At 40.6% G+C, this 25,702-nt stretch overlaps 1 protein-coding gene and 1 pseudogene across 1 annotated transcript in view; one reads left to right on the top strand and one right to left on the bottom strand.

Moving 5' to 3' along the window:
* Nucleotides 1–644: 644 nt before the first annotated feature.
* LOC102853785 lies at nt 645–4,398 on the bottom strand (annotated as a pseudogene).
* A 2,792-nt stretch (nt 4,399–7,190) lies between these two features.
* Nucleotides 7,191–25,702, top strand: part of LPIN1 (lipin 1) — a 164,961-nt gene continuing 146,449 nt past the window's right edge. The window contains exon 1 of the mRNA XM_006880671.1: nt 7,191–7,241. Within this exon, the coding sequence (XP_006880733.1) occupies nt 7,194–7,241 (48 nt within the window). The 5' untranslated portion in view covers nt 7,191–7,193. The remainder of the gene's footprint in view (nt 7,242–25,702) is intronic.

Raw genomic sequence — 25,702 nt, 5'->3', positions numbered from 1 at the left:
GAAGGAAGGAAGGAAGGAAGAGTGACCAGGGTGCTCCTTTGAGGCAAGGAGAGTGAAACTTCATCTCACATATTTTGGAATGTCGTTAGGAGGGACCAGTTCTTGGACAAGGACATCAGGGCTGCAAAGGTAGAAGGTTAGCAAAAGAAAGGAAGAACAAGACAGACTAACACAGTGAGTGTAAGAATGGGCTCCAGCCTAGCAGAGATGTGTGAGGATGATGTAGGATAAGGCCTGGTACACTGATCATGGGATCACTATGAGTCGTAGTGGATTTGATGGCACATACCAACAAAGACAATATAAAATGCAGCTTCAAGCAGTAATCCCAAAACCAAAAAACTCAACTCAATCCCTCTCTCATGTCCCCCTCTCACCTGAGGAACACTAATTTGCTTTCTGGCCATATGGATTTACCTAATCTGATATTTCATATTAATGTGGTCTTTTATGTTTGTCTTATTTCACTTAATGTTTTCAAAGTTCATCCATGTAACTGTCTATATCAGTACTTGAATACTTTTTTTTTAGGCTCTAGAGGTTAGAAATGAAAAGTATTTATTCAGTAAATATGGATGGATTTAGGAAAGCATGAATAATTCTTTATTCCACCTATCTTTTTTTTTAAACTGACTTAATTAACTTTATTTCTGTTCTAAAAAATTTATATGGTGGCCACAGCCTAGAACCTGGGTCCTCTGCACAGTGACCGTGGTGTGGGTCTTTACAAAATGGTCATTGAATGCCTGGTAGGGAGACTTGGTGAACACAGTGTTTTTCTAGAGGTCTGAGGTCAAGTAGCTGTAGATCTTGGAGATGGCATCTAAGGTGGCCTTGGTGAAGTGGTTCAGGGTAGCTGTGCATCCCCTGGCTGAGGTGGTAACAGTCATCAATTCCAACCATTAGCAGCAGCTTCTTGGGCATAGAGGCTGAGACAAATCAAGAGCCTTGGGGTATAGGATCAGGTGCACCAGCACAGGGCCACAGTGCCCAGTCACCTTACAGGGTGTGAGGCTTGCTGACCTTGTTCCCCCAGTAAACATGCTGCACAGGGACAATGGAGAGCGTGGCCAGGATAATGGTCCCATGGATGGTAGTAGCTACTCCTTGGAGCACTTATTGCCCAAGACAACATGGTCATTATAGTCTCCAATGGCAATGAATGCCTTGAACCTGGTCTGCACAGCATGTGTCTGCTTCTGCATAGGCACGATTTTCAAGACCTATCCTTGAGGAACTTCCCAAAGAAGAAGTCAATGATCTCAGACTCTTTGTTGGGCTGTGAGAAGAGATAGATCTCCTCCAAGGATTTGATCTTTATATCTTTGACCAGAAGGCCCACTTTGGTGAAAGGGAGCCACTCCTTGTCCTCAGCTTTGCCTCCTTGAGCTCTGTGGCCCCTCCTGTGGCCCTGTCCATGACCCCTTCTGCTGCACTGGCATCATCCACCATTTGGTGTTTTCTTGGAGAAGAAGCGCATCTATCTTTAAATAGTCTTTTAACATATCCAGTAATATTCTGAGTTCTTTGAGATATCACCTGTAATATAAAAATTTAGAATCATCCTTAATACAAAGGTAGGAAACCAGCCAGCTACTTTGCATGATCCTTAGATCATTAACATTTCTAATTCAGAGTTTAAAGGCTCACAGCAGCACCACAACAAGATAAAGGTAAATAATCCAATAGAAAAATGGGCACAGGATATGAACAGGCACTTCACCGAAGACGACATTCAGATGACTAACAAACACATGAAGAAATGCTCAAAATCCCGAGCCCTAAGAGAGATGCAAATTAAAACAACTATGAGATATCATTTCACCCCAGTCAAAACAGCAAAATTTAACAGAACAGCAAGCAACAAATGCTGGCGAGGTTGTGGAGAAACTGGAACCCTGATTCACTGTTGGTGGGAGTGTAAAATGGTGCAACCCCTGTGGAAAGCAGTATGGTGCTTTCTCAAAAAGTTGCAAATAGAGATACCATTTGACCCAGCAATTCCACTACTGGGAATATACCCTGAAGAGACCATAGCTGACATCCAAGCAGATATATGCACACCCATGTTTACTGCAGCTTTGTTCACAATAGCAAGGAGTTGGAAACAACCTAAGTGCCCATCAACAAACGAATGGCTAGAGAAGCTGTGGTATATTCGCACAATGGAATACTATGCTGCATTAAAAAACAAGGAACTCATGCAATATTATTCAAAATGGTTGACTCTAGAGAACATTATGCTGAGTGAAATATCCCAGTCACAAAAGGACAGATATTACATGATGCCACTGTTGTAGAATGGGACTGTCCTTGAGGTTGGGGAGAGACTGAGTAAGATGGGTTCAATAATGTATACTGCACTGAAACAGAGGAGGGAAAGAACCGTTTAAAAGAGAGATGTAACTGGGTATTTCTGTCATCACAGGAGACTAGAGCGAGGGCTGCATGGTGGACGGGACCTGGGGGAGGGTTTGTAAAACAATGAAAGAATCTTTTCTTTTACTTATCCATAATTTTTGGACTCATGTACTTATAACTTGTTAGTCAAATTTGTGTCTTCTAGGTTGCAACACCCCCATGATACATCTTGAAGGATATGTACATGTACAGCCAAGCACAATCAATAAGAGTGCATCTGAATTCCAAAATCAATCTCCATAATAGTCTATGTGTTTCCTACTGCCAAAGGGGCCCTTTAGAGTAGTGAGAGAAGATCTTCACCCTGAAAGCCACAGCGTCCCTTTTCAGCAGGAAGTAGCTAAGAGAATACGCCGTCCCCTTTTCCTTATGACTCAGGGTGAAGTCTCTCTCAGGGAGGAGTGATAGGGAATGGCAAAGGACACACTGACAAAGAAGATTAATCAGAACTGGCTTTGACAAGCACTGTGGCATTTGGACAAGAACAAACTGGGAGGAGGGTAGAGAGAATAGTGCAACAATGAATGAGTGGAAGCCCAAAATCTCTGTAAATGTTTATGAAAATTAATAAAATATAATTACAGAAAAAAAAGAAAAGTAAAACTCAAAAAAAAAGGCTCACAGCAAAGTAAAATGAATAAGAATTTTAACACAAAAGAGTCTTATTGTCAAGAGCAAAAATTATATGTGATGAGAGTAAACAATCAATGTATCAATTTATGTTAAATGTCACAGAAGATGCTCAGCTATCACATTTAATATATTAAAATCTTTTAAAATGCCTGTACTTTGAAAAGGAACAAAAGTAAATACAATCGGCTGTATAGGTATACCACATTTTATTCATCCGTTTATCAGTTGATAGACATTTTGGGGTGGGTTGTTATCAATAATGTGGCTATAAACATTTGTTTTACAGGTTTGTATGAACATTTGTTTTCAATTTTTAAAAAAATTGTACATCTAGAACTGAAAATTCTGAGTCATTTAGTAATTCTGTGCTTAACATGTTGGAGGAACTGCCAAACTATTTTCTACAGAACCTGTGGATTAGTTTTAAATAACAAACTGATATAGTATACAATGAGATTATTTCCCTTTCGGTATTGAGAGAAACTGTTGCTGAAATATATTGGTGCAACATTTTTGGTGTTTTCAGTTGATATTTAAACTCGGAAATTAAACCATGATCTTGGGTTGTCAGAAACATCACTCTCCCAGCTCTGAAAGAACAGATGTTTGGGGTTACGTTGGAAACATCATTTTTCATCAGGACCAAATCCAAGTTCTGTGATTTTGAACCTCTGGCAGCCTTCCTAGCCTACCTCGTAAGCGTGAAATCAATCCAACTATTGTGCACAGAAAATTCTGGTGTGCGTGTGACTGTGTTTACGCTCTGAAGAATTTGAGTTGGATGGTCCAGAACGTCTGTATTCAAGGAGCATGACTGTGCCCTACCCCCACCCACACCCCAGCATGTTGCAATATTCCACAAGAATTGAAGTGAACTGAAAAGTTCATTCCAACAACTATTTTAAATGCACTTCTCAGTTGAAACTAGGACTTAGTTGTTTGTGACAATTAGGTCCTTTATAGAGGAAGGAGGACACAATCACCTTTTCTCTACCTTCTCAGCAAGAATCCACCAGACTTGAGTATATTTCCTTAGCTTGCATCTGCCTTTTTCCTGGATACTGTCTTCTGGAAGAGAAAGAAAGCAATAAATCTATTCTTTCAACTTCAGATGTAATTTGGAACACAAAAATATTCCTTCCTAATGTATCCTTCCTGTTTTCTAATTTAACTACTGGCACTGTCATCTACTTAGTGACCCAAAGCAGAAACATCAGTCATCCTCAGAACCTGCTCCTCCTTTCCCCAACTAGCCCACACTACTCATCAAGTCCTGCTGATTCTGCCATCAGAAACCACAAAGAGCTATCATTTCCATTTTGCCCCCACTGTTATCACCGCCATTTACGCTCTGGCCATCCTTTGCCAAAATAACCTTCAAATTGCCTTGTTTGCCACCAGCATTCATTTCCACACAGAAGACAGAGTGAACTCTAAACCACGCAGATCTGATCACCTTCCTGACCCTCTACAGTTCTCCATTGGATACACCTATCGCTCCTGAACTGTGCTCTGTGAAGACTCAGTATGTCTGTGGTCCAGGAGGAGACCTTCAGGTCCCTTTCTCAGATATGACTACGAAGTGCCCCTTTTGTCTATTTACATAATTAATTACCTCCTGAAAAAAGAAAACTTGTTTGACAAGAACTTTCTTTTTATTTTTTTATTTTGTGTGTGTGTGCTGTCAAATCGGGTCTGACTGGTACAGGAGGAGATTGTCCCTCCTTCTCCAGCAGAGGATCTGGTGAACTCAAACTGCATATCTCTGGGATTGCAGTGCAGCTTCTTGCCACTAGGCCACCAGAGCTCCCTGTGAAGAGAACTTTTTAAAAATTATTTGAATGGCTGACCTCCAGTGTGAAGCTTAAATTCTTTGATGTACGTACAAGGACCTTGAAAAAACAGAGCTGTTCCTTCAGATCTGTTCCAAGTCTCTCACTTCCTCCTACTTGTGCCCCCTTGTGTCACTTCCACAGACTAACCCTATCCTACAGTCTCAGGGAACTCCTGGAAGTTTCCCTAAACATATATGCATTGCATTTGTTTCTTTGACAGTGCTCTCTTCTCTCCATAGAACAAATTTTGACCACCCTCTCTGAGAGTCCCACTTAACCCAGCAGCCTAGACATTACCTTCTATGGATATGAATAGATAGGGATTGAACGGCATCGCCCCTGCCAAGCAGCTGGTTTGTTCTGCCACCTGCACTCCCACAGGCCCCTGGGAATGTTGTAGACCTGGACACAATATCTTTTTTCTATATGCTCCTTCATACCCTTGCCATTATAATCTGAGTGATGCAAGGAAAGATTCACATTTCGTTCTTCTCTGTTTCCAGTACCTGGCCCTGAGGAGACAGTCAATAAGTCTTGACAAAATTTCTACTATCAACTATCAGTCAGTCAGTCAACAGCCATGGACTGGCCAGCAGATATGGTGAGGGATGAGGAGGTGACAGGATAAGAGAAATGGGAATGAGAGGCTTCAAGGATTTCTTGGGCTGCTTTGTTGTTATCTACCATTGAGTCAGAACTGAGTCATAGGTGACTCTCCAGCAGGTCTGTAGATAGCAGCCCATCGCAGTGGACCGACTATCCCCTGGACTGCCACACACACACACACACACACACACACACACACACACACACACCCCTTGGAGAAAGAACAGTCAGAATGCTTCTTAGAGGCAAGGATTATAAAGCTTTGTCTCTCATACTTTGGGCATGTTGTTAGGAGAGGCTACTTCTTGGAAAAGGATGATATGCTTTGAAAGGTGGAAAGTCAGTGGGAGAGAGGAAGCCCTCAATGAGATGAATTGACCCAGGAACAGCAGTAATGGGCTCAACTGTGTCACAGATGATGGGGATGGCCCAGGATAGGACAGGGCAGTCCCTGTGAGTCATATTCAGCTCAACAGCATTTTACAACAGCAACAAGTCTCATGGGAGGAGATTGCCTTGAACTCAAAGCACACAGGTTTATGAGTATGTGGAATTTAAGGCCACAGAAGAACACATCTCTTAGGAAGTTGGGGCTAAAACCTTTGGCAGCAATTTAGACATGCTCTAACTAAACATGTATTGAAAAAGCAGACCTCACAGGTCTGTCACTAGAGTAACAACATTCCAGCAGAATTAGTAGAATTAGTCACTAATATGTGGATAAGCTTTCTCCCGTTTTGTCCCCATGAATAGACTTAGTTGATGCTCACAATTATCAGCAGCAGACTAGTAGGGCAGGAAATATTGTTGCCCTCCCTCTACAGAGAGGAGAATAAGCTTAGATTGCCACATTGTTAAGCAGTAGAGACAACACTTAAATGCATACCTTCTGACTCCAATTGTCATCATTTTTTCTAAACGGTCACATTACTTGTTCCTTCAGCACTTGGTTTCATGTGTGTTGCGAAAGCTTACAAGATGGTTCAAATCTGAAGATATGAGGAAAAGTCATTTACAACCTCTCATTGTGTCCTGTGGGTCCTTGGGTAACATAAGTGGTTTCTGTTTGGCCACTACCTGAAAATCGAGTGGTTCAAATTCACCTCACAGTACCACAGAGGATAGGGCTGTCATTCTATTTCCACAAGGCAGCCGCCATGGAAAACTCTATAGAGCAGGAATTCTGTTCTGACTTATGTGGGTCACCATGACACGTGGGTCAGAATTTACTGCCAAATGCGCGCGTGTGTGTTTTATGTAAAGAAAATTTACCACATGCTTCTCTTCACCCAGGGAGCTGTGAGGGCGTAGTCCATAAGGAGTTGTGCTGCTAACCCAAAGGCATTGCTTTTCTGGCAGTTCAAATCCTCCAGCTGCTCCTCAGAAGAAAGGTGGTCAAGATTTACAGTCTCCCAAAACCCGCAGGAAGAACAGCTGTGAGTTGGTTCCAACCTGGTAGCAAGGAGGTTTTTAGTTTTTCATTACTTGATTTAAAAAAAAAAAATTTGTGTGTGTACTGTTACATCGGATCTGGCTGGTACAGGAGGAGATTGCCCCTCCTTCTCCAGGAGAGCATCTGGTGGATTTGAACTATGTACCTCTGGGATTGCAGTGCAGTTTCTTGCCACTAGGCCACCAGAGCTCCCTTTCATGACTTTATTTTTAATGGGTATTGTTTTTCTTTTTCAGATCCCAATAATGAGAGACCCTGGATGGATTAGAAATGTGTGGTCTTCAAATATCAATGTAAGTGAACTTGCTCTAAGTGTTCAAATGGTGCTTTTTCATTTCAAGGCTAGAGAAAACAGTCCATGACAAGCTGTGTTTCCTTGCTATCTTGCGTACCATGGAGTTGAAACTGACTCATAGCTGACCTTCCGGCAGGTTTTCGGAGGCATTTAATAACATGGAAGGAGATTGCCTATCCTTCTTCTGCTGAGCAACAGGTGGCCTCAAATCATGTGCCTTTGGGATTGCAACACAGCTTTTTGCCTCTAGGCCACAGTTATGGGTAATCTCCAAATCGGAATCAAACAGTGCTTTCAGAGTTTGCACCTTTTCGAGGTCTCATAAACCCATGATGGGGAGAACAACATTTTGGCAGGTGCCTTTCCTCTCTTTTCCTGTAATCTAATCTCCCCTGGCAGAAATCTGATAGTCTCATCTGATTAAAAACATTGGACATTTTGACAAGGTCCATATTGGTCCTCTGCCATTTTTTTCTTGCTGAACTCTAACTACTATGAGGGTAGACCTTTTACTGAACCAAAGCTGTTACAGATATAACCCAGTCTTCAAGGCACAGCTCCAGATTCTGCCTCTTCCTCTTGCAACACTCTGTTCCTTTGCGCTGCAGCCCCAGATCTTGCTGCCTTGCGTACAGCTTCCAAGTCTTGGTCTGACACCTTCAGCTTAGCTCTTTGATTGTACGTCATGCTCTGCTCTCATCTTTTCCATCAGAGGGTTTCTTTTTGGATCTCTACAGCCCCTCCACGTCTAGCAGGACTGTACCATTTCTCCTCACCCCTCAAATGTTTCTTCTAGGCTTCTGGGCTCTCTTCATAGATCTGGCTCTCTGAGCTTCTATTATTTGGAAGAACTATTTAACTGAAGCTTCCATGGACCTGATCTCAACCTGCATCTTCAGTTCTTCTCTCATAATCCATTTACCTTACCATTCACTGCACTGTAAGCTTCAGCAACAGCATACAACTTGCTGAGATTCTTTCTTTTAATGCAGACAGTAGTCTTGAGACAATGTATTTTAGGGTAGGAAGGCTCAAGCAAGGACTGTGGAAGTGTCCCAGGAAAGAAATAATAAAAAAAAAAGAAAGAAATAATAAAGCCTGAACTCTTATTTGTCCCTACTGTGACCCTGATCTAAGTCTTGGAGATTTAGAACACAAGAAAAATAGACACTGTCCTCAGAGCTAACAGACTAAAGAAACTATTTGACAGAGCCTAAGCTCAAGATTTGCAGAGAAAGTACTAGAGCTAGCACAACACCAAGCAGAGTGGAGAGTCCTACTTGAGATGAACCCAAAGGCCTCCGATTAAATGGATAAGGGAATGTTGTTAAGAAAGTGAGATATGTAGGGGCTTCGTGCAGAGCACTTCTTTTTCATGGACCAATGAGAGGCCAGGATCCTAACCAGCAGGCAGTTAGTGACAGTTGAGTCTAGAGTGAGCGGAGCCATCTTCTAGAGAAGGGACAAAGAGTCCTGGTAAGTAGTTGAATCCACTTCTTCTGTAGAGAGTACAGGTCCGACAGCTGTGGAGGTGGGCTGAGGCTGCTTCCTGTGACCAACTCTTCCTTCTCCAGATCCTGGGGCTGGAGCCTATGGCCACACAGTTTTTAGCCTCTGGCCCTGTTGTATAACCCCTGCACATAGCAATAACTGCAGTGTAAAACAGAGGCAGGAAAGGAAAGTCAATCATCGGAGACTCTATTGCAAGGTAGAGCGCTCTGCTGGCCTACTGGTAAGGAGATGTACTGCTAACCTGAAAGCATGTAGCTTAAATCTACCAGTTGCTCTGCAGGAGAAAGATGGGCTGTCTGCTCCCGTGTGATTTACTACTTCTGAAAACCTGCTGGGGGATCAGCTAGGAGGAGTCAGATTGATTCAACAGTCTTCAACAATTGCCAGGCTGTGTACTATGTACTTCACAGAGCTTGTTTAAGAGCAAGATGGGAAACAGTGGGCAGGAGACTGGAAACACCACATATCTGCTTCAGGGAAGAGAATCTAGAATATTTGTACCATAACTGGCAAGGGAATTGGTCACAGATCTGTCATTTACAGTACAATGTGACACTGAGCAAGTTATCTAACTTGCGTAAGTTAGAGGCCGATTAGATTATAAACATAAGTGAGAGAAGATCTTCACCCTGAAACCCACAGCGTCCCTTTTCAGCAGGAAGTAGCTAAGAGAATACGCCGTCCCCTTTTCCTTATGACTCAGGGTGAAGTCTCTCTCAGGGAGGAGTGATAGGGAATGGCAAAGGATACACTGACAAAGAAGATTAATCAGAACTGGCTTTGACAAGCACTGTGGCATTTGGACAAGAACAAACTGGGAGGAGGGTAGAGAGAATAGTGCAACAATGAATGAGTGGAAGCCCAAAATCTCTGTAAATGTTTATGAAAATTAATAAAATATAAATATAGGAAAAAAAAAGATTATAAACATAAAGAACTCCCTACTTTTCTAAAAGTATTATAATAAAATAGAAGAGAGGTTCGTAACTCAAATTGAATCAAGTAAGGGAGCTAGGATCCTAAAGCTTCGTCTGACACTGTGGACATGTTGCAAGGAGGGCCCAGTCCTGAGAGATATCATGTTTGGGCGGGTGGAGGGACAGCGCAGGAGAAGATGACCCTGGATGAGATGGATTATTGATTCAGTGACTGGGGTAATGGGAATAGGTGTTTCAGACACAATAAGACTGGCAAGGGATAGAGCAGGTTTTAGGGCTGTTGTACATAGGGTGGCTATGAGTTGCAGGTGACTCGACAGCACGTAACAAGAGATTCAAAAGCAGTTCTACAAAAAAAATTATTCCAAAAGAAGGTGAGAGGTATAGGGAGCCTTGAAAGAGACATAACCATGTTTATGCTGTAGACACAGGAAGTGACACTGTGTTTGGGGAGCTGGAGCCTGTGACTGGAAGAGGAGAGTAGTGCAAAGGAAAATGGAGGACGAGGGGATATAATATCCAGAGGCCCAGACTGATTTCCTAGAGACTTGGGACTTCAGCCTACAGGAAAGATAATAGGGAAAGTGGTACACTGAAGGGTCTTCAATGGAGAATATTGTGTTCAAGCCTTCAGTCAGGTTAAATGCTGAGTAATAGTAGTGGGCCCAGAAGAGTTTATTGCTGACCTTGTTGAAGTTAGAATAATTGTGAAATATCCAGATGGAGGTGTCCAGCAGGCAGTTGGTCTGGAGCCCAGGAGGAAGGTGTGGACTGGAAATACCGAACTTCAGATCAACAGAATAATGGTGTTGTTTGAAGCCTCCAGACTGAGCAAAAACACCCAGGGAGAGTGGACAGTGTGTGAAAGTGGACTGTCTCTGTTGAATAGTCAATGATTTTCATGTTCTATTATTCCTATGGAGTAGATTCATGAGTCTAAAAAATTATATCACGTCAAGAAACCAAAAGGGAAGTACAACAGATCAGGAAGTAAGACTCGAAGTGTCTTTCTCCTTCTGCTAGTTCCTGGGAGCCTCTGCTGAACCCTGCGAAGAAAGTGAAGTACTTTGTAGTTGTTGGGACTTTTTCCACCCATGGGATAGCCAGTCAGTAGAAGAGAGAAGAGGAGTACATGATGACAAAGTGTCATGAAATGTGTCAAATATAGCTAAATGTGTGCTGATCATTACAGAGATGACTAAGTCTTAGAACTAAGAAGTGTTTGAGGGAAGACTTCGAGTGGGTCAGATTCTCATTTTGATGATTCTATCTCAGAATGAAGAAGCCTTAAGAAATACACACTCATCAGCATACCTCCCACCCACCTCCTTTCCTGTGTGTGTGCACATAACTCTACAGGGGGAGGGGGAAGACCTTGAATTCTGAGGGACAGTGGCAATATTACGTTCACAAAGCTCCCCTGCTTTGATCAGGCACTGGCACATTCAGTACCATTCAGTGCATTCAGTTTAGCACATCGTCCCATCTGTCCTGCTGTGTTCATAATGGGCAGTGGCTCCCTCGTGGCCAGCACGTGCTCTGATTGCAACACTTCTAATGAGAGCAATACTTCCCGAAATTCTAAGTCATCCTGGCTCAGTTACTTCAAACCTTTATCTTGCTTTCCCTTGAAACTGCTTGGGATTTTGAAAACGTTTTATGGTAATTTGAGTGAAAGTTGACAGAACAAGTTTATCTGCATTTTGCTTTATGACATTGAGGGAGATCCCCACACTGTTACAGCACTCTCCCCCCACTCCTCCTGTGGGTCATTTCCATTCCTTCTTTTTTTCCTACCCTTTCCTGCCTTCTGAGCTTTAACCCTACGCAGGCGCTGCCCTTTTGACCTGTTACAGTTAATAGTTCTCAGGGATATATATCTCCTAGTATATTGTTCATCTTGTGGGCCTATCCATTTTGTTGTCTTTAAGTACGAAAACAGACTGTATTTAGAATTTGACTTTTTGTGGAGAGTGGGAAGGAGGCAAAACATTGTCTTTTTTGTTGTTGTTAGGTGCCATCATGTTGGGTATGACTCAGCGAATCTGTGAACAACAGACCTGAACCCTTTCCTATCCTGTGACATCCTCATCATCTCTGACACACTTGAGCCCATGGCAGCAGTCACTGTGTCAATCCATTTTCATGGGGTCTTCCTCTCTTTCTCTAACCCTCCACCCTTCCAAGCATGCTATTCCCCTCCCCCACCCCCACCCCCCCGGCAATATTTATTTTGCAAAAGGTCACCATGTGTATAGTTTCCACAATCAAGTAAGAGTTATTGGCTCAGAGTGAAAGCAAGTCTGCTTTCCATCATTAATCTGTTTTCCCTGGAACACGGATTTTTTTTTTAACATTGATTTTTTTTAACTACTTGTTTTTTACTTCTGATAAGTACTTCCATTTTTCAGACTGTGTATGATTGCTATCTCTATTGTACTGACTTACACGTTAATAGATGATTAAATTTATTCCCACAGAGCTTCACACGCAAATGGTGTCTTCTTTTCTTATACTCTCCCATTTGCATATAATGTTATGTTTTCACATTTTAAAACACTTTTCTATCAAGTCAGAACTGACTCATAGCTGATCCTCCATTGGGCTCCAGAAGCTGTGAATTGCATGAGGGGAGACTGCCCATTTCTATTTTATTTTATTTTTTCTGGTTAAGCGGCTGGTGGATTTGAATTGCCAGGAATATGTGGCCTTCGCGTTAGCAGTGCAACTTCCTAGGGACTAGGTCACAAGAGCTCCCTTGTGTTTGAGTTGGCTCCGTATCCAGACACTTTCTTTTTGTGGTTTGGGTGGAGAGGAGGGGTGGAGGGTGGTTTTGGAATTAAAGTATGTCTTTTTATTTCTTTGTTGGGAGAAATATGTGGTTCCCACCCTGTAATACCTCATATAGTGCCTTAGGGTTTACATAGTCTATCACTGGAAAATTATCACATTCTTTACTTTTCTGCCTATTGTGAAGGGCTAGTTCAGACTCATAGCAACCCTGTGTATAACAGAACAAAACTGCTGCTCATTGCTGTTTCATCCTCACAATTGTTGCTTTGTTGTTCTTTTTATATGCTTTTAGTTGAGATCTTTGTCTCCTATTTGGACTTCAGTTTTCATGCACCTCTTGTTGTTGTTAGGTGCCATGGAGTTGAGTATGATTTATGGCAACCTTTTGAACAACAGATCTGAACTCTGTTCTATCCTGTGCTATCTTCACAATCTGACACATTAGAACCTATTGCTGCAGTCACTGTGTCAATCCACCTAGTTAAGGGTCTTCCTGTCCTTTGACATCCCTCCACTTTTTCAAGCATCATGTCCCTCTCCAAGGAATAGCCTTTCCTGGCAACATGGTCAAACTGTGAGAGATGAAGCTTTATCATCTTTGCCTCCAACAAGGACTCTGGCTACATCCTCTCCAAGATATATCTATTTGCTCTTTTGGCAGTCCATGCGATATTCAGTACTCTTCTTTAACACCACAGTTCAAAGGCATCAATTATTGTTTTGACGTCTTTAGTCATTGTCCAGCTCCCAGATACACAGCAAGTGACTGAAAAGACCATGACCTAAATCAGGTGAAACTTACATCATTACTCCTCAATAATTTGGAGAGGTCCCTGATTGGACTTGTCCAGTGCAGTACAACTCCTGATCTCCTAACTAATGCTACCAAGTACATTGATTGCGGATCCAAGGAAGATGAGGTCACTGACAGTTCCAGTCTTGTTTCCATCTATCTTGATGTTTCCTATTGGTCCAGTGGTAAGCATTTTTGTTTATAGATGTTTAGATGCAAACTCAAGTGTTTCAATTTCTTACTTTTCTGCAAGCAAGATTGCATCTTATGCATATTGAAGGTTATTGATGAGTTTTCCTTCAATCCTGGTGTTATATTCTTCTTCATATAGTCAAACTTTTCCAATAATTTGCTCAGTATGCAGACTGAATTGATATGGAGCAAGGATACAGCCCTGATGCACAACTTTACTAATTTTAAACCACGCTTTGTTTGCACAATAGCCTCTTGGTTTAGGTCTAGGTTTCACACAAGCACGATTAAATGTTATGGGTGCCCATTCTTCTCAATATTAGCCATAAGCTTTCTTTATTTAACAAACCCTTATTGGAATTGACTCAACTGCAACTGGTTCATTTAGAGTTTTACAAATAACAGCTCATTTAATTCCTCATAACAACTCTACAGATTAGTTCTATTATTATCCCATTTGATAGATGAGAAATTGAACAGAGGTTAAAGAATTTAACGTTCTTTGTCTCTCTTTTCTTTCTTTTTTTTTTATTGGATTACTTTTGCGTGTACCGTCAAATCAGATCTGACTGGAACAGAAGGAGATTGCCCCCTCCTTCTCCAGCAGAGCATCTGGTGGATTTGAACTGCATACCTCTGGGATTCTAGTGCAGCGTCTTGCCACTAGGCCACCAGAGCTCCCAGGAATTTAAAGTTAAGGCCACAGAGCTGGAAGGTGGCAGGATTAATATTCAAACACTGGCTTTAAGACTCCGGAGACTTTGCCCCTAATCACTTTGATGTACCTCCATAAAGCATTTCTTTCTTGCAGTCATTTCCAATTGTTTTCCTAGATTCCTTGCATTTAGTGTTTAGTGACACTAAATGTGAGAGTGGGAGTGGCTCAGGCAGGGTTCAGAGGTACTGTATGTAGGGTCTCTATGAGTCAACAACCATAACCATTATCTTCATTTTTTTTTAGACTCTTGAGTGCTCAGGGGAGAGCTCCTTTTCTCAGGGGCTGTCTCTTCCTGCTTGCTCTCAATTCCTGCATGGCACCACCTTCAGAGGTCCTCACTTGTCGTCTGCATTCTTGTTTCCTTTCTCATTTGGGGCATATGTTTTTAAGTAATTCTTTAAGAAAAGAGCTTTGAGACATACGTGAATGTGTAAATTGTTTTGACATGTACAGTTTAGTGACGTTGAGTACATTGTTCGAATTATGCAACTATTCTCACTCTTTTTCCGAGTTGTTCCTTCGATATTTACATAATGTCATCTTCCCAAAGGCTTCTATCTTAGTCTTTCAAGTTTCTGTTGTTAATATGATCCCAAAGAGATAATTTTTAAATGAATATAAGGTTCAAGGTGCAACCTTTTTACACATTAAACTAAGTTACTGTTTGGTTTTAAGATAATGACATTTTTTGGAAAAACTATTTTATTGTGGTTTCGGTGAACATTTATTTGCACAGTACATTCCACAATTTATACACATTTTGTTTGATGGCATTGGTTATAATCACTTAATGTAACCATATTTTCCCTACCTTCTGGGTCGCCCCCCATTTCCATTTGTCTTTCTGTTTTCTGCCCCTTCTTGTCTTCTAAACTTTTTTCTGATCTTGTATTATCAATTGCACTGAGGAATATATTCCTTTCTGGTGTTATTATTCACTTTTTGGTTTTTAATTTTTTTATTCTGGTTTACTTGCAAATTTTGTATACATTGTTTTTCATACTGTATCTTTCCCATTTCCTTAACCCACCCTTCCCTCAACCTATCCAATTGTGTGACCCTATAATTAGGCCTCCACCCATCCTCACACTTGTATTTACAGCCTCTCCCTCTTATATTCTCATACATAGTTTAATAATTTAGTTATCTATTTCTATGGTAATGGTCTTATACAGTATTTGTCCTTATGGGACTGAGTTTGTTCACTTAGCATAATGCTCTCCAGTCCCTCTCAAGTTAGGTAGTAATTTACAAAATTATTGCTCCTGCGTGCTGTGTAGTATTCCATTGTGTGACTACACCATAATTTGTCAATCCATTTGTTTGTGTTTGGACATTTGGGCTGTTCCCATATTCTTGCAATGGTGAATAATGCTACTATGAACATTGGTGTACAAGTCTTTGTCTATTGTTTGACTTTAAATTGATTCCTGGGGTGCAGGGGTAGGTTCAGTACTAGGCTTGAGAGTTGTCTAAGGCCATAGTCTTAGGGGTTCCACCAGTTTCTATTGGAGAAGTAAAACTGCATTTTTTAGGATTTTAAATTTTGTTCTGCATTTTTCTCCATGTCTGCCTAATATATTTTACTGTGATCCCAATCAGAGCTATTGGTAGTTGTGGGCAGAACCATACGGTTCTTTTGGCCTTAGGTAATTGAGGCTGTGGTTAATGTGGTCTATTAGTCCTCTAGACTCTTTGCTAGATTATTTTATTTTCTTTATTCCTCTTTGCTTAGGGAAGGAGGTAACCAATAGTTGCATCTTAGATGAGCACTCTCAAGCGTTAAAAACCATTCAGGGAATGTTGTTGTGTACTGTCCTGTCAAGTCAGTCAGATCTGACCCGTGGCTGATCCTCTGGCAGGTTTTCAGAGGCAGTTAATTGCCTCTGAAAGGAGATTGAAGAGGAGATTGCCCATTCCTGTGCTGCAGAGTAGCTGGTTGATTCCAACCATGTGCCTTTGGGGCTGCAGCGTAGCTTCTTGCTGCTATTCTTTAAATTTAATGTTAAGCAGGGAGAAAAGTGCAACAATAAATGAATGGAAATACAAAATCTTTGTAGATGTTCATTGAAATTAATAAATAAAAAAGGGGGTAAAAAGAGTTACAGAAAAAATTTAAAAAATTAATGTTAAAAGATTATCCCAAGCCAATAGTTTCTGTGTTCCTCGGCCGTCTATGGCTCTAAAAGGTGCTGTTGTTGTTATGTGCCCTTGAGTCACTTGTGACTCATAGCAACCTTATGTACAAGAGTTCTATCCTGTGCCAACCTCACTGTCTCCGACACACCTACTCCCATTACCCCAATCACTGAATCAATCCATCTCATGGAGAGTTTTCCTCTCTTGTGCTGTCCCCCCACTCTCCCATACATGATGTCCCTCTCCAAGAACTGGTCCCTCCGTACAACATGCCCAAAGTATCTCAAACAAAGCTTCAGAATCCTTGCCCCCAATGAGCAGCCCGGTTTCACCCTCTCCAGGACAAACCTGTTTGTTCTCCTAGCAGTTCATGGTATATTCAATACTCATCTCCAGCACCACAGCCTAAAGGCATCAATTATCTTTCTATCATCCCTAGTCACTGTCCAGCTCTCTGACTCATAGCACACAATTATGAAGACTATGGCCCGGATCAGGCTCACCTTAGTCTCCAGACTGACGTCATCGCTCTTCAGTACTCTGGACAGGTGACTTTCCCAATGCAAGTCATCTCTTGATTTCCTGGATGCTGGTACCAAGAGTGTTGATTGTGGAGGCAAGAAAACTAAAACTGTTAACAATCTCAATCTCTTCACTATCCATAATAATGCTGTCAGTTGGTCCAGTGGTGAGAATCTTTGTTGATGTTGAGCTTCAATCCATATTGATCTTTCCTGCAGCAAGTGCATCAGGTCTTCCTCAGTTTCAGCAAGCAGGGTTGTGTCATCAGCATAATGCAGGTTGTTGATGATTCTTCCACCAATCCTGATGCCACATTCCTCCTCGTACAGCCCAGCATCCTGAATGATCTGTTCTGCACACAGATTGAAAAGGTATGAAGACAGAATATATCCCTGGTGGACATCCTTTCCGATTTTGAACCATGCAGAGTCTACTTGCTCTGTTCTGATGACTGCCTCTTGGTTCAAGTATAGGTTCCACATAAGCACAATCAAATGTTCTGGGATTTCCATTCTTTTTAGAGTTAGCCACAGCTTGTTGTGATCTACACAGTCAAAAGCCTTTGCATATTCAATGAAACACAGATAGACATACCTCTGGTACTCTCTGCTTTCAGGCAAGAGCCATCTAACATTACTATAATATCCCTAGTACCACTACCTCTTCTAAACCCAGCCTGCATATCTGGAAGTTTTTTGTTGACATGTTGCTCCAGTTATTTTTGGATAATTTTCAGCAGAATCTTGCTCGCATGTGATAATAATGATATCGTTCGTTAATTTTCACACTGTGTTGAGTCACCCTTCTTTGGCATGGGAACAAATATCGATCTCTTCCAGTCAATTGGCCAGGTGGCTATCCTCCAGATTTCTTGGCACAATTTAGTGAGCACATCCAAGATAGCAACTGTTTGTTGAAATATGCCAATTGGTATTCCGTCAACTTCTGGAGCCTTGTTTTTGTTTTGGTTTTTTTTTAATTTATTAATTTTAATGAATGTTTACAGAGATTTTGGATTTCCATTCATTCATCGGAGCCTTGTTTTTTGTGAATTCTTTCAGAGCAGCTTGAACTTCCTCCATCACCACAGGCTCTTGCTCATACATTATTTCATGAAATTCTTCTGTGTCAGTCAATCTCTTCTGATAGTGACTCTGTATAAGCCTTCCATCTTCTTTTAATGCTGCTTGAATTCTTTAACATTCTGCCCAAAGCATCCTTAAGTATTGCCACTCATAGCTTGAATTTGTTTTTCAATTCCTTCAGTTTAATAAATGCTGAGTGAGTTTGGCCCTTTTGACTTTCTGACTCCAATTCTTTGCACATTTCACTGTAATACTTTGCTTTGTCATCTGAGCTGCCCTTTGAAATTTTCTGTTCAGCTCTTTAATTTCTTAATTTCTTCCTTTAGCTTTGGCTTCTTGGTGCTATAATAAAATATTCAGAGACATCCGTCTCAGTCTTTTCTTCCTCTTCAGCCTTTTTAAAAAATATTATTATTAATTTTACTAAAAATGTACAGAGACTTTGGATTTCCATTCATTTGTTGTTGCATGTTTCTCCCTGCCCACCGCCCCCACACCTGTTGACTCTTCTCTTTGAAAAGTAAAGGAAAAATACTTTCATTTTATACAATCCCTCCCCCCCAAGTCCACTCCACTATGCAGCCTTCATTCTGGGCTCCTGTCGTGACAATAATACCTAATCACATATCCCTTTTAAACAGTTTTGTCCCTCGTCTGTTTCAATGCAGTGTACATTATTTATCCCATCTTTCTCAGTCTTCCCCCCAAACCCGATGTCAGTCCCATTTTACAACAGTGGCACTATGCAGTATTTGTCCTTTTGTGACTGAGATATTTCACTCAGCATCATGTCCTCCAGGGTCACCCATTTTGAATAATATTTCATGAGTTCCTTGTTTTTCAAAGCAGCATAGTATTCCATTGTGTAAATATACCACAGCTTCTCTATCCATTCATTTGTTGATTGGCACTTTTCAGCCTTTGTAATGATTTTTTGCATTCTTCATGGACGATATTCTTAATATCCTCCCACAGCTCATTTGGTCTTCTTTCATTGGTGTTCAAACCTGTTTCTGAGATGGTTTTGAAATTTGAGTGGGATAGACTTAAGGTCAAATTTTGGTTCCTGTGGGTTTGATTTTATTTCCTTCAACTTCAGCTTGAACTTGCATATGAATAGATGGTGATCTGTTCCACAATTAGCACCTGGCCTGGTTTTCACAGCTGATATTGAGCTTCTCCAATGATTCTTTCCACAGATGTAATAGATTTGTTACCTAGCATACTATCACGTGAAATCCATGTGTATAAACTGAGTTTGTATTTCTTATAAAAGGTATGAAATTTGAAGTTCTGTTTTATATTACCCCCTTTTGATCAAGGTTTATTACTATAGAGTTTTTTATTAAAATGTCTAGTAACAGTAACTTTTCACCATCCAGTCCTGGTCTCATGGCAAAGGAGGTAGGTGTTCATGGAAGCAATTCTCTTCCTCATATTCCTGACTCTTATCTATCTGTTCCAGGTGAAAAGAGATCTGCCTTGGATCACAAGTTTTTAAGACCCCGTGCACTTTACAACTAACTGAAAAATACAACAGAAGTACTTCATAGGGTACTATCACAAATAATTCCTAGAGATGTCCCATAAAACTATAACCCTTCATACCAAGGAAGCAAATTCCATGGGATGTTTGGCTGTACAAAGGTGGTCTCAGCAGCTGCTCCACCAACATCCACACCCCAGTGTTGGAATTATATCTATCACTTCAACTTTTTATAGGCATACAACTTATTGAAAACAATGAAAATAATCAAATGCACAACCCTACTGTTAATGTCTTTTTTTCCCATCCCAGTTAATCCTTTCCTTCCCTCCTTCACATTCTCCTGTACCTGGTAACAACTAATAGATTTTGAGCTCAATACATTTGTTGAGTCTTGTCTTTTTATATAAGTTATACAATAGTTGTAATTTTTTAATTGTCTTATTTCAGTCATGATAATGTTGTCTTTAAGCTCCAAATGGAGCTTCTATTACTGTAGTATGTATTATAGCTTGATTTCTCCTGATGGTTGAACAGTATTCCATTGAATGTACATACTATGTTTTGTTAATCTAGTCACCTAGTAGAGAGCTCTGGTGGCATGTTCTTGTTTGTTGTGTGTTGTTGAGTCACCTGTGACTCATAGTGACCCTATGTACAACTGCTCGGAAGCCTTTCCTGTCTTGAGCCAGTCTCACTGACACTGACACACCTACCCACATTGCCCCAGTTACTGTATTAATCCATCTACCCACATTGCCCCAGTTACTGTATTAATCCATCTCAATGTGCAATTTTCCTCTCCTGTGCTGTTTCTCCACCCCTCCAAGCATGAAGTCCTTCTCTAAGGACTGGTTCCTTCTAGACACATGTCCAAAGTATGTGAGATGAAGCTTCAAAATCCTAGCCTCCAAGGAGAAACTTGGTTTCACTCTCTCCAAGACAGACTTATTTACTTTCTTGACAGTCCCTGGTATATGTTCAAGACTCTTCTCTGGCACCTCAACTCAAAAGCAATTCTTCTGTCATTTTTCATTCTTGTCCAGCTCCCTGATGCATAGCAAGTAACTGCTGAGACCACTGACTAGATCAGGAGCACCTTAGTATTTAGACTGACATCGTTGTTTTTCAGTACTCTGGAGAGGTCCATAACAGCAGATTTTCCCAGTGCAATTTGCCTTTTGATTTCCTGACTGCTGGTGCCAAAAGTATTGATTGTGGATCCCAGCAAGATGTAATTGTTAACAACCTCAACTTCTTTTACATCTGTCATTATGCTGTCAAAGTGATGAGCATCTTTGTCTTCTTGATGTTGAGCTTCAATCCATATTGAAGACTACAGTCCTTGATCTTCTGCAGCAAACACTTCAGGTCTTCTTCAGTTCCTCACAAAGACCAGCCTCCAGAATGATCTGTTCAGCATATAGATTGAAAAGGTATGGAGACAGGATATGTCTCTGATGTACTCTTTTCCTGATTTTGAACCATGCAATGTTTTCTTGCTCTATTCTGAGGACTGCTTCCTAGTCCAAGTATAGGTTTAGCATGAGTAGAGTCAAGTGTTCTGGAATTTCCATTCTTTTCAGAGTTAGCCACAGTTTGTTGTGATCCACACAGTCAAATGCCTTTGCATAGTTAATGAAACACAGATAGACATTCTTCTGGTACTCTCTGCTTTCTGGTGGCTTGGTGGTAAAAAATTTTACTGTCAACTCAAGGCATGCTGTTCAAATCCAAAAGCTCCTCTGTGGGACAGAGCATGACAATCTCCTATGCAATTTACTGCCTCTGAAAACCAGCTGGAGGGTCAGTTATGAATAGGCTCCAACTCAGTGGTACAAAACAACAACATTCAATCCCAGAGGTGCACGGTTCGAATCCACCAGATGCTCTGCCGGGGAAGGAGGGGCAATCTCCTCCTGTACCAGTCAGATCTGATTTGATGGTACACGCACACAAACATAATAAAATAAAAACAAAATTTAAAAAAACCAAACAACAACATTGATTTAGTTTCCGCCCCCACATTTGGACTACTGTAAATAATGCTACAGTGGATTCTGGTGTACACAACTCTTTTTGAGTCTCTGCTTTCAAGTCTTTTGGGTTTATAACTAGTAGTGAAATTGCTGTGTCCTATGGTATTTCTAGTTTTAGTTTCTGTGGGACCAGTACACTATTTTCTGGAGCAGCTGTACCATTTTTCATTAAGTACTTATCTTTTTGGATGCTTGCCTTTCTGATATCTTTTCAAATTAGGTTTCACATTTGGCTGGTTGGTTGGTTGGCTTTAGAATTTGAAACTGATGTTCAATTTTCACAGAATTTTGGACACTTTGTCCCATTGACTTCTAATAGCATTGCTTCTTCTGTGCCAGTTCGACTTTTGTTCTTTTGTTGGTATATGCTTTTATTTCTTTTTAATTTTACAATCTAAAAGCTTCTTTATTTTAAAAAATACTTCTTGTTGTGATTTGAGTGAAAGTTTACAAAGCATATTGGTTTTCCGTTCAACAATCTATATATACATTACGTTTTGGCACATTGACTGCAGTTCCCACATTGTAATATCACTTTTGCCACTTCTTCCTTGTGTTTCCTGTTTTCATTCATCCTCTTTCTCTGGCTAGTGCTCCCAATTTGATCTTGTATGGCAGGTTTTTCTGAGATGGGCATTCCTTCCTAGAATTATTGATCACTTTATAAGCCTGTCTGCTGTTTGGCTGAAAGTTGAATCACAGAAGTGTTTGCAGTGCAAGGCTTCAAGAATGACTAAGAACCATAATCTCAGAGAATCTTCAGTCTCCATAAGGCCAGTCAGCCTGGCCATTTTTTATTGTTGTGAGTTTTGACCCACATAGTCCTTCTGCTCTACCTGTGTATCTTAAAACTCTTTAGAGGCTTCCATTGATTTTGTATCTTGAAGCTTTGCAGTCATGTGCCCAGTAGTGAGTTACTGCTGTTTATTCTGCTTAGCATTTGGTCTCATGGAAGAGAATAAAAGTCCTAAAATCAGATACCGTGGCATCCATTCCAGCTCGTGGTAGCCTCAGCATCACAGAGTAGAGCTTACTCTACAGAGTTTTCATGGCTATGAACTTTCAGAAGCAGAGTGTACAGCCTTTTTTCAGAGCTGTCTCTAAGTAGATAGAAGTCCCTCCTGTTTGCTTTGTCGTTAAAAGTACTAGATTTCCTTGAAGTTGAATGAGATCTCTCTAAGTGAAGAGGAAGCAAATGCATGTTTGCCTATTCTGTTCTGTCTTGAATTGAAAACCCTGCCCTGGGATTTGCTCCCTTGCCTAGCATTGTTAATAGAGCTGTTACACAGACATCTGATGACATTCACTGTGTTCTGATCTGGAAATGCGCTCCTGTAGCCAATTACTCTTTCAGCATGAATCATTGTAACTTCGCCTGGAACGCTTGTCTACATGGATTAGTGAGAAGCACATATTATCAGACTGTGTTGAATCAGATGTAATAAGATGCTTAATTAAAATCTTGTAGGAGATGATCATTGCCTGCTCAGCAATTTTTTTAATAGAGACATCCTACTTCCCCTTGCTAATTTGTGAATAGTAATGATTATGAGGATAGCTCAGGGTAGGGTTAAGCATCTATGCAGTCCATGGTGTCCTTATGAGTCATAGTGAACTCAGTGGTAACTAACAACAACAAAAATTGCTCTAATAATGTTTCACTTTAACGTACATTTCTAACCCTTCCTTTACTAATCCCTTTACAGTAAACATTTTGCTCTAATATGCTCATATCTTTCGGATAGATTATTAGTCTCTTGAACACCCAGAAATCTCTTGTTTACCACACATTGTACCTTGCACATTAGTCAGAACTAAAAAAAATGGCTTGTGCCATAAATTAGTGCATTCTTTAACACTTTCCTTACACTTCCTTTTTCCTAAGGTGACTGATAGCATTAGCATCAATACTTGTCTAGTTAATTTCTTTTATTATGATGAGTACATTTTTATTGGCACATCAGGTAGTATTTAAGAAGTCATTAGAACATACTTGGTGAAAATTGATCTACAGATAAAATGAACTCCTGGTCCAGAGTCCTGCCATCACTCTTCAAAGAGATCATAAGGTAATCAACCACTTTATATGGAAAGGAAAGAGACCCCTGGTAAGCAAAGAAGAGAAACAAAGTAGGAGCCCTTGCACTTCCTGACACTTTTAAAATCTCACATACACAATACATAGGCAAAGTAATCGAAACGACCTAAAAAGTTTACCACTATACTCTTGTTTCTCTTCAGATCGAATAAATCTTTCACCTTTTACTAAAAAAAAAAAACTAAAAAAAACCAAAGTTTACCACTGCTACAGTGACAGATACATAGACCAATAGAATTTAGTTGAGAACTCAGGAGTAAATACTTCCATAGGGATCTGTGATGGCCTAGTGGCAAGAAGCTGTGCTGCAATCCCAAAGGTGTGTGATATGAGGCCACCAGCTGCAGTGCAGGAGCAAGATAGGCACTCTCCTCCTGCCTCTGAAAACCCTTCGAAGGGTCAGCTATAGGTTGGTTCTGACTCTATGGTGCACACAGACACAAACCCCCATATTTGAACAGCTGATCTTTGACAAAGATAAAATCCATTAAGTGGAGAAATTAGTTCTTAAATAAACAAATACTGGCAAAACTGGCCGTTTGTAGAAAATAGAAATGAAACCCATATCTCATAACTAAAAGTTAATTGAAGCAGCATCAAGGATCTCGACATAAAATGTTCAAATATCAAGTTCAACCAAGAAAGAAATGAGGACATGCTTACGAGCTCTAGTCGGTGGCATAAGCAGACTATCAAATGCAACTGAAAATATATAATCACCAAAGGATAAACTGGTTGACTGGGACCTTCTAAAAATGAAATTCTTATGTGCATCAAAAGATTTCTCAGAAAAAAAATAAAAAGAAAATGTAAAGACTTGGAAAAAACTTGACAATGACATATCTAACAAGAGACTAATCTCTAAAATGTAGGAAAAGCCCCAACACTTCAACAAGAGAGAGTAATAATGCCATAATGTAATCGTGTATTATTCTACAGATTGCTGTTGCTATGTACCCTCAAGCCTAAACCAACCCATAGCTGACCCTCCAGTGAGTTTTCAGAGGCTGCACAGTGCCAGGAGGAAAGATTACCTATCTTTGACCCTCAAGAGTAATGCCCAAACCCTCACTTATCCATCTCTGTGGGAAAGGAGAAAATATTGAGTAGAATATTATTTATTTTAAAATTTAATTGAATTAATAGTAATGAATTCCTTAGTTGGAATTTTTCTCAATAACCTTGAGATTGCTAAAGATGCCTGGGGTTGTGGCTGTCACTCACCCAACACTGGTTAGTGGTTATATGTGTGTGGTTATGTGCATGTGTGGTTATGTGCAGGGGTTGCTGGGGTGCATGGAATACAGGATTGATCTTCACTCAGGCAGTCATAACATAGACGTGCACACTGCATGTCCGAGCTGCAAGGTGCCTTGATAGTGCTCTATTCCCCACTTCCTCGTGTTCTAGTTCTGAGACTGAAGTTCTAATGTAACCTCATTCAAGATCTCATGGTAAATAAGAGATCACAGGGCATGCTTTTGAGTGTGATTCCTAGAGCAACACTCTATTCAGGACAGTATAGTTTCTAAAAAAACAAGGGGAGTTTGTTAGTGATCTTATGTTCCCACTGTTCTTGGAGGGGACAACCTAGAAGTTGGCTGAGGTCCAGATCAAAGTTCTCTCTAGGGAATTGGATGGCATCACAAAACCCTAGATGTGACCTACAGGCAAATTGAGAGCCCACAAACAGCCTTTAGATCCAGTTGACTCTCAGAATAACTCAGCAGAGAAAGGCTTTCTCTGTTCATTAGACAGAGGCACAACCACCTTTCTAATTCTTAAGTGGCCATCCTGGGACTTCATCAGAATGAAATAATCCTCTTTGGAGGAGTGGGAACAAGGAAACAGCTATAATCTGTTGTTGTTGTTACATAATAAAATGAGATCACAGCTTTCAAAAACCAAACTTGCTCACTCACTGTATAGGTCACAGTTTAGTATCTGAGCTGCCCAGGATGGAGTACAATACAGCTAACAGAGAATTCTCAATTTTGTTTTTCAAAAGACAGCAGTTCAATCTGCAAGACAGAGAAAGAAGGAGAGTGATCATTCATTGATTTAGAGCTAGAAGAAGCGTTAAAAGAATCTAGTTCATTTTGTTGTCTCATGTTCAAAAGTTCTGTAGAGTCCTTTCTGTTTGG

Source organism: Elephantulus edwardii, unplaced genomic scaffold (genome assembly GCF_000299155.1).
Source record: "Elephantulus edwardii isolate Elephantulus edwardi_28Jun2011 unplaced genomic scaffold, EleEdw1.0 scaffold00009, whole genome shotgun sequence".
Classification (NCBI taxonomy): Eukaryota; Metazoa; Chordata; class Mammalia; order Macroscelidea; family Macroscelididae; genus Elephantulus; species Elephantulus edwardii.
The sequence above is the reverse complement of the archived record's forward strand: the minus strand, read 5'-3'. Positions and strand labels throughout refer to the sequence as shown.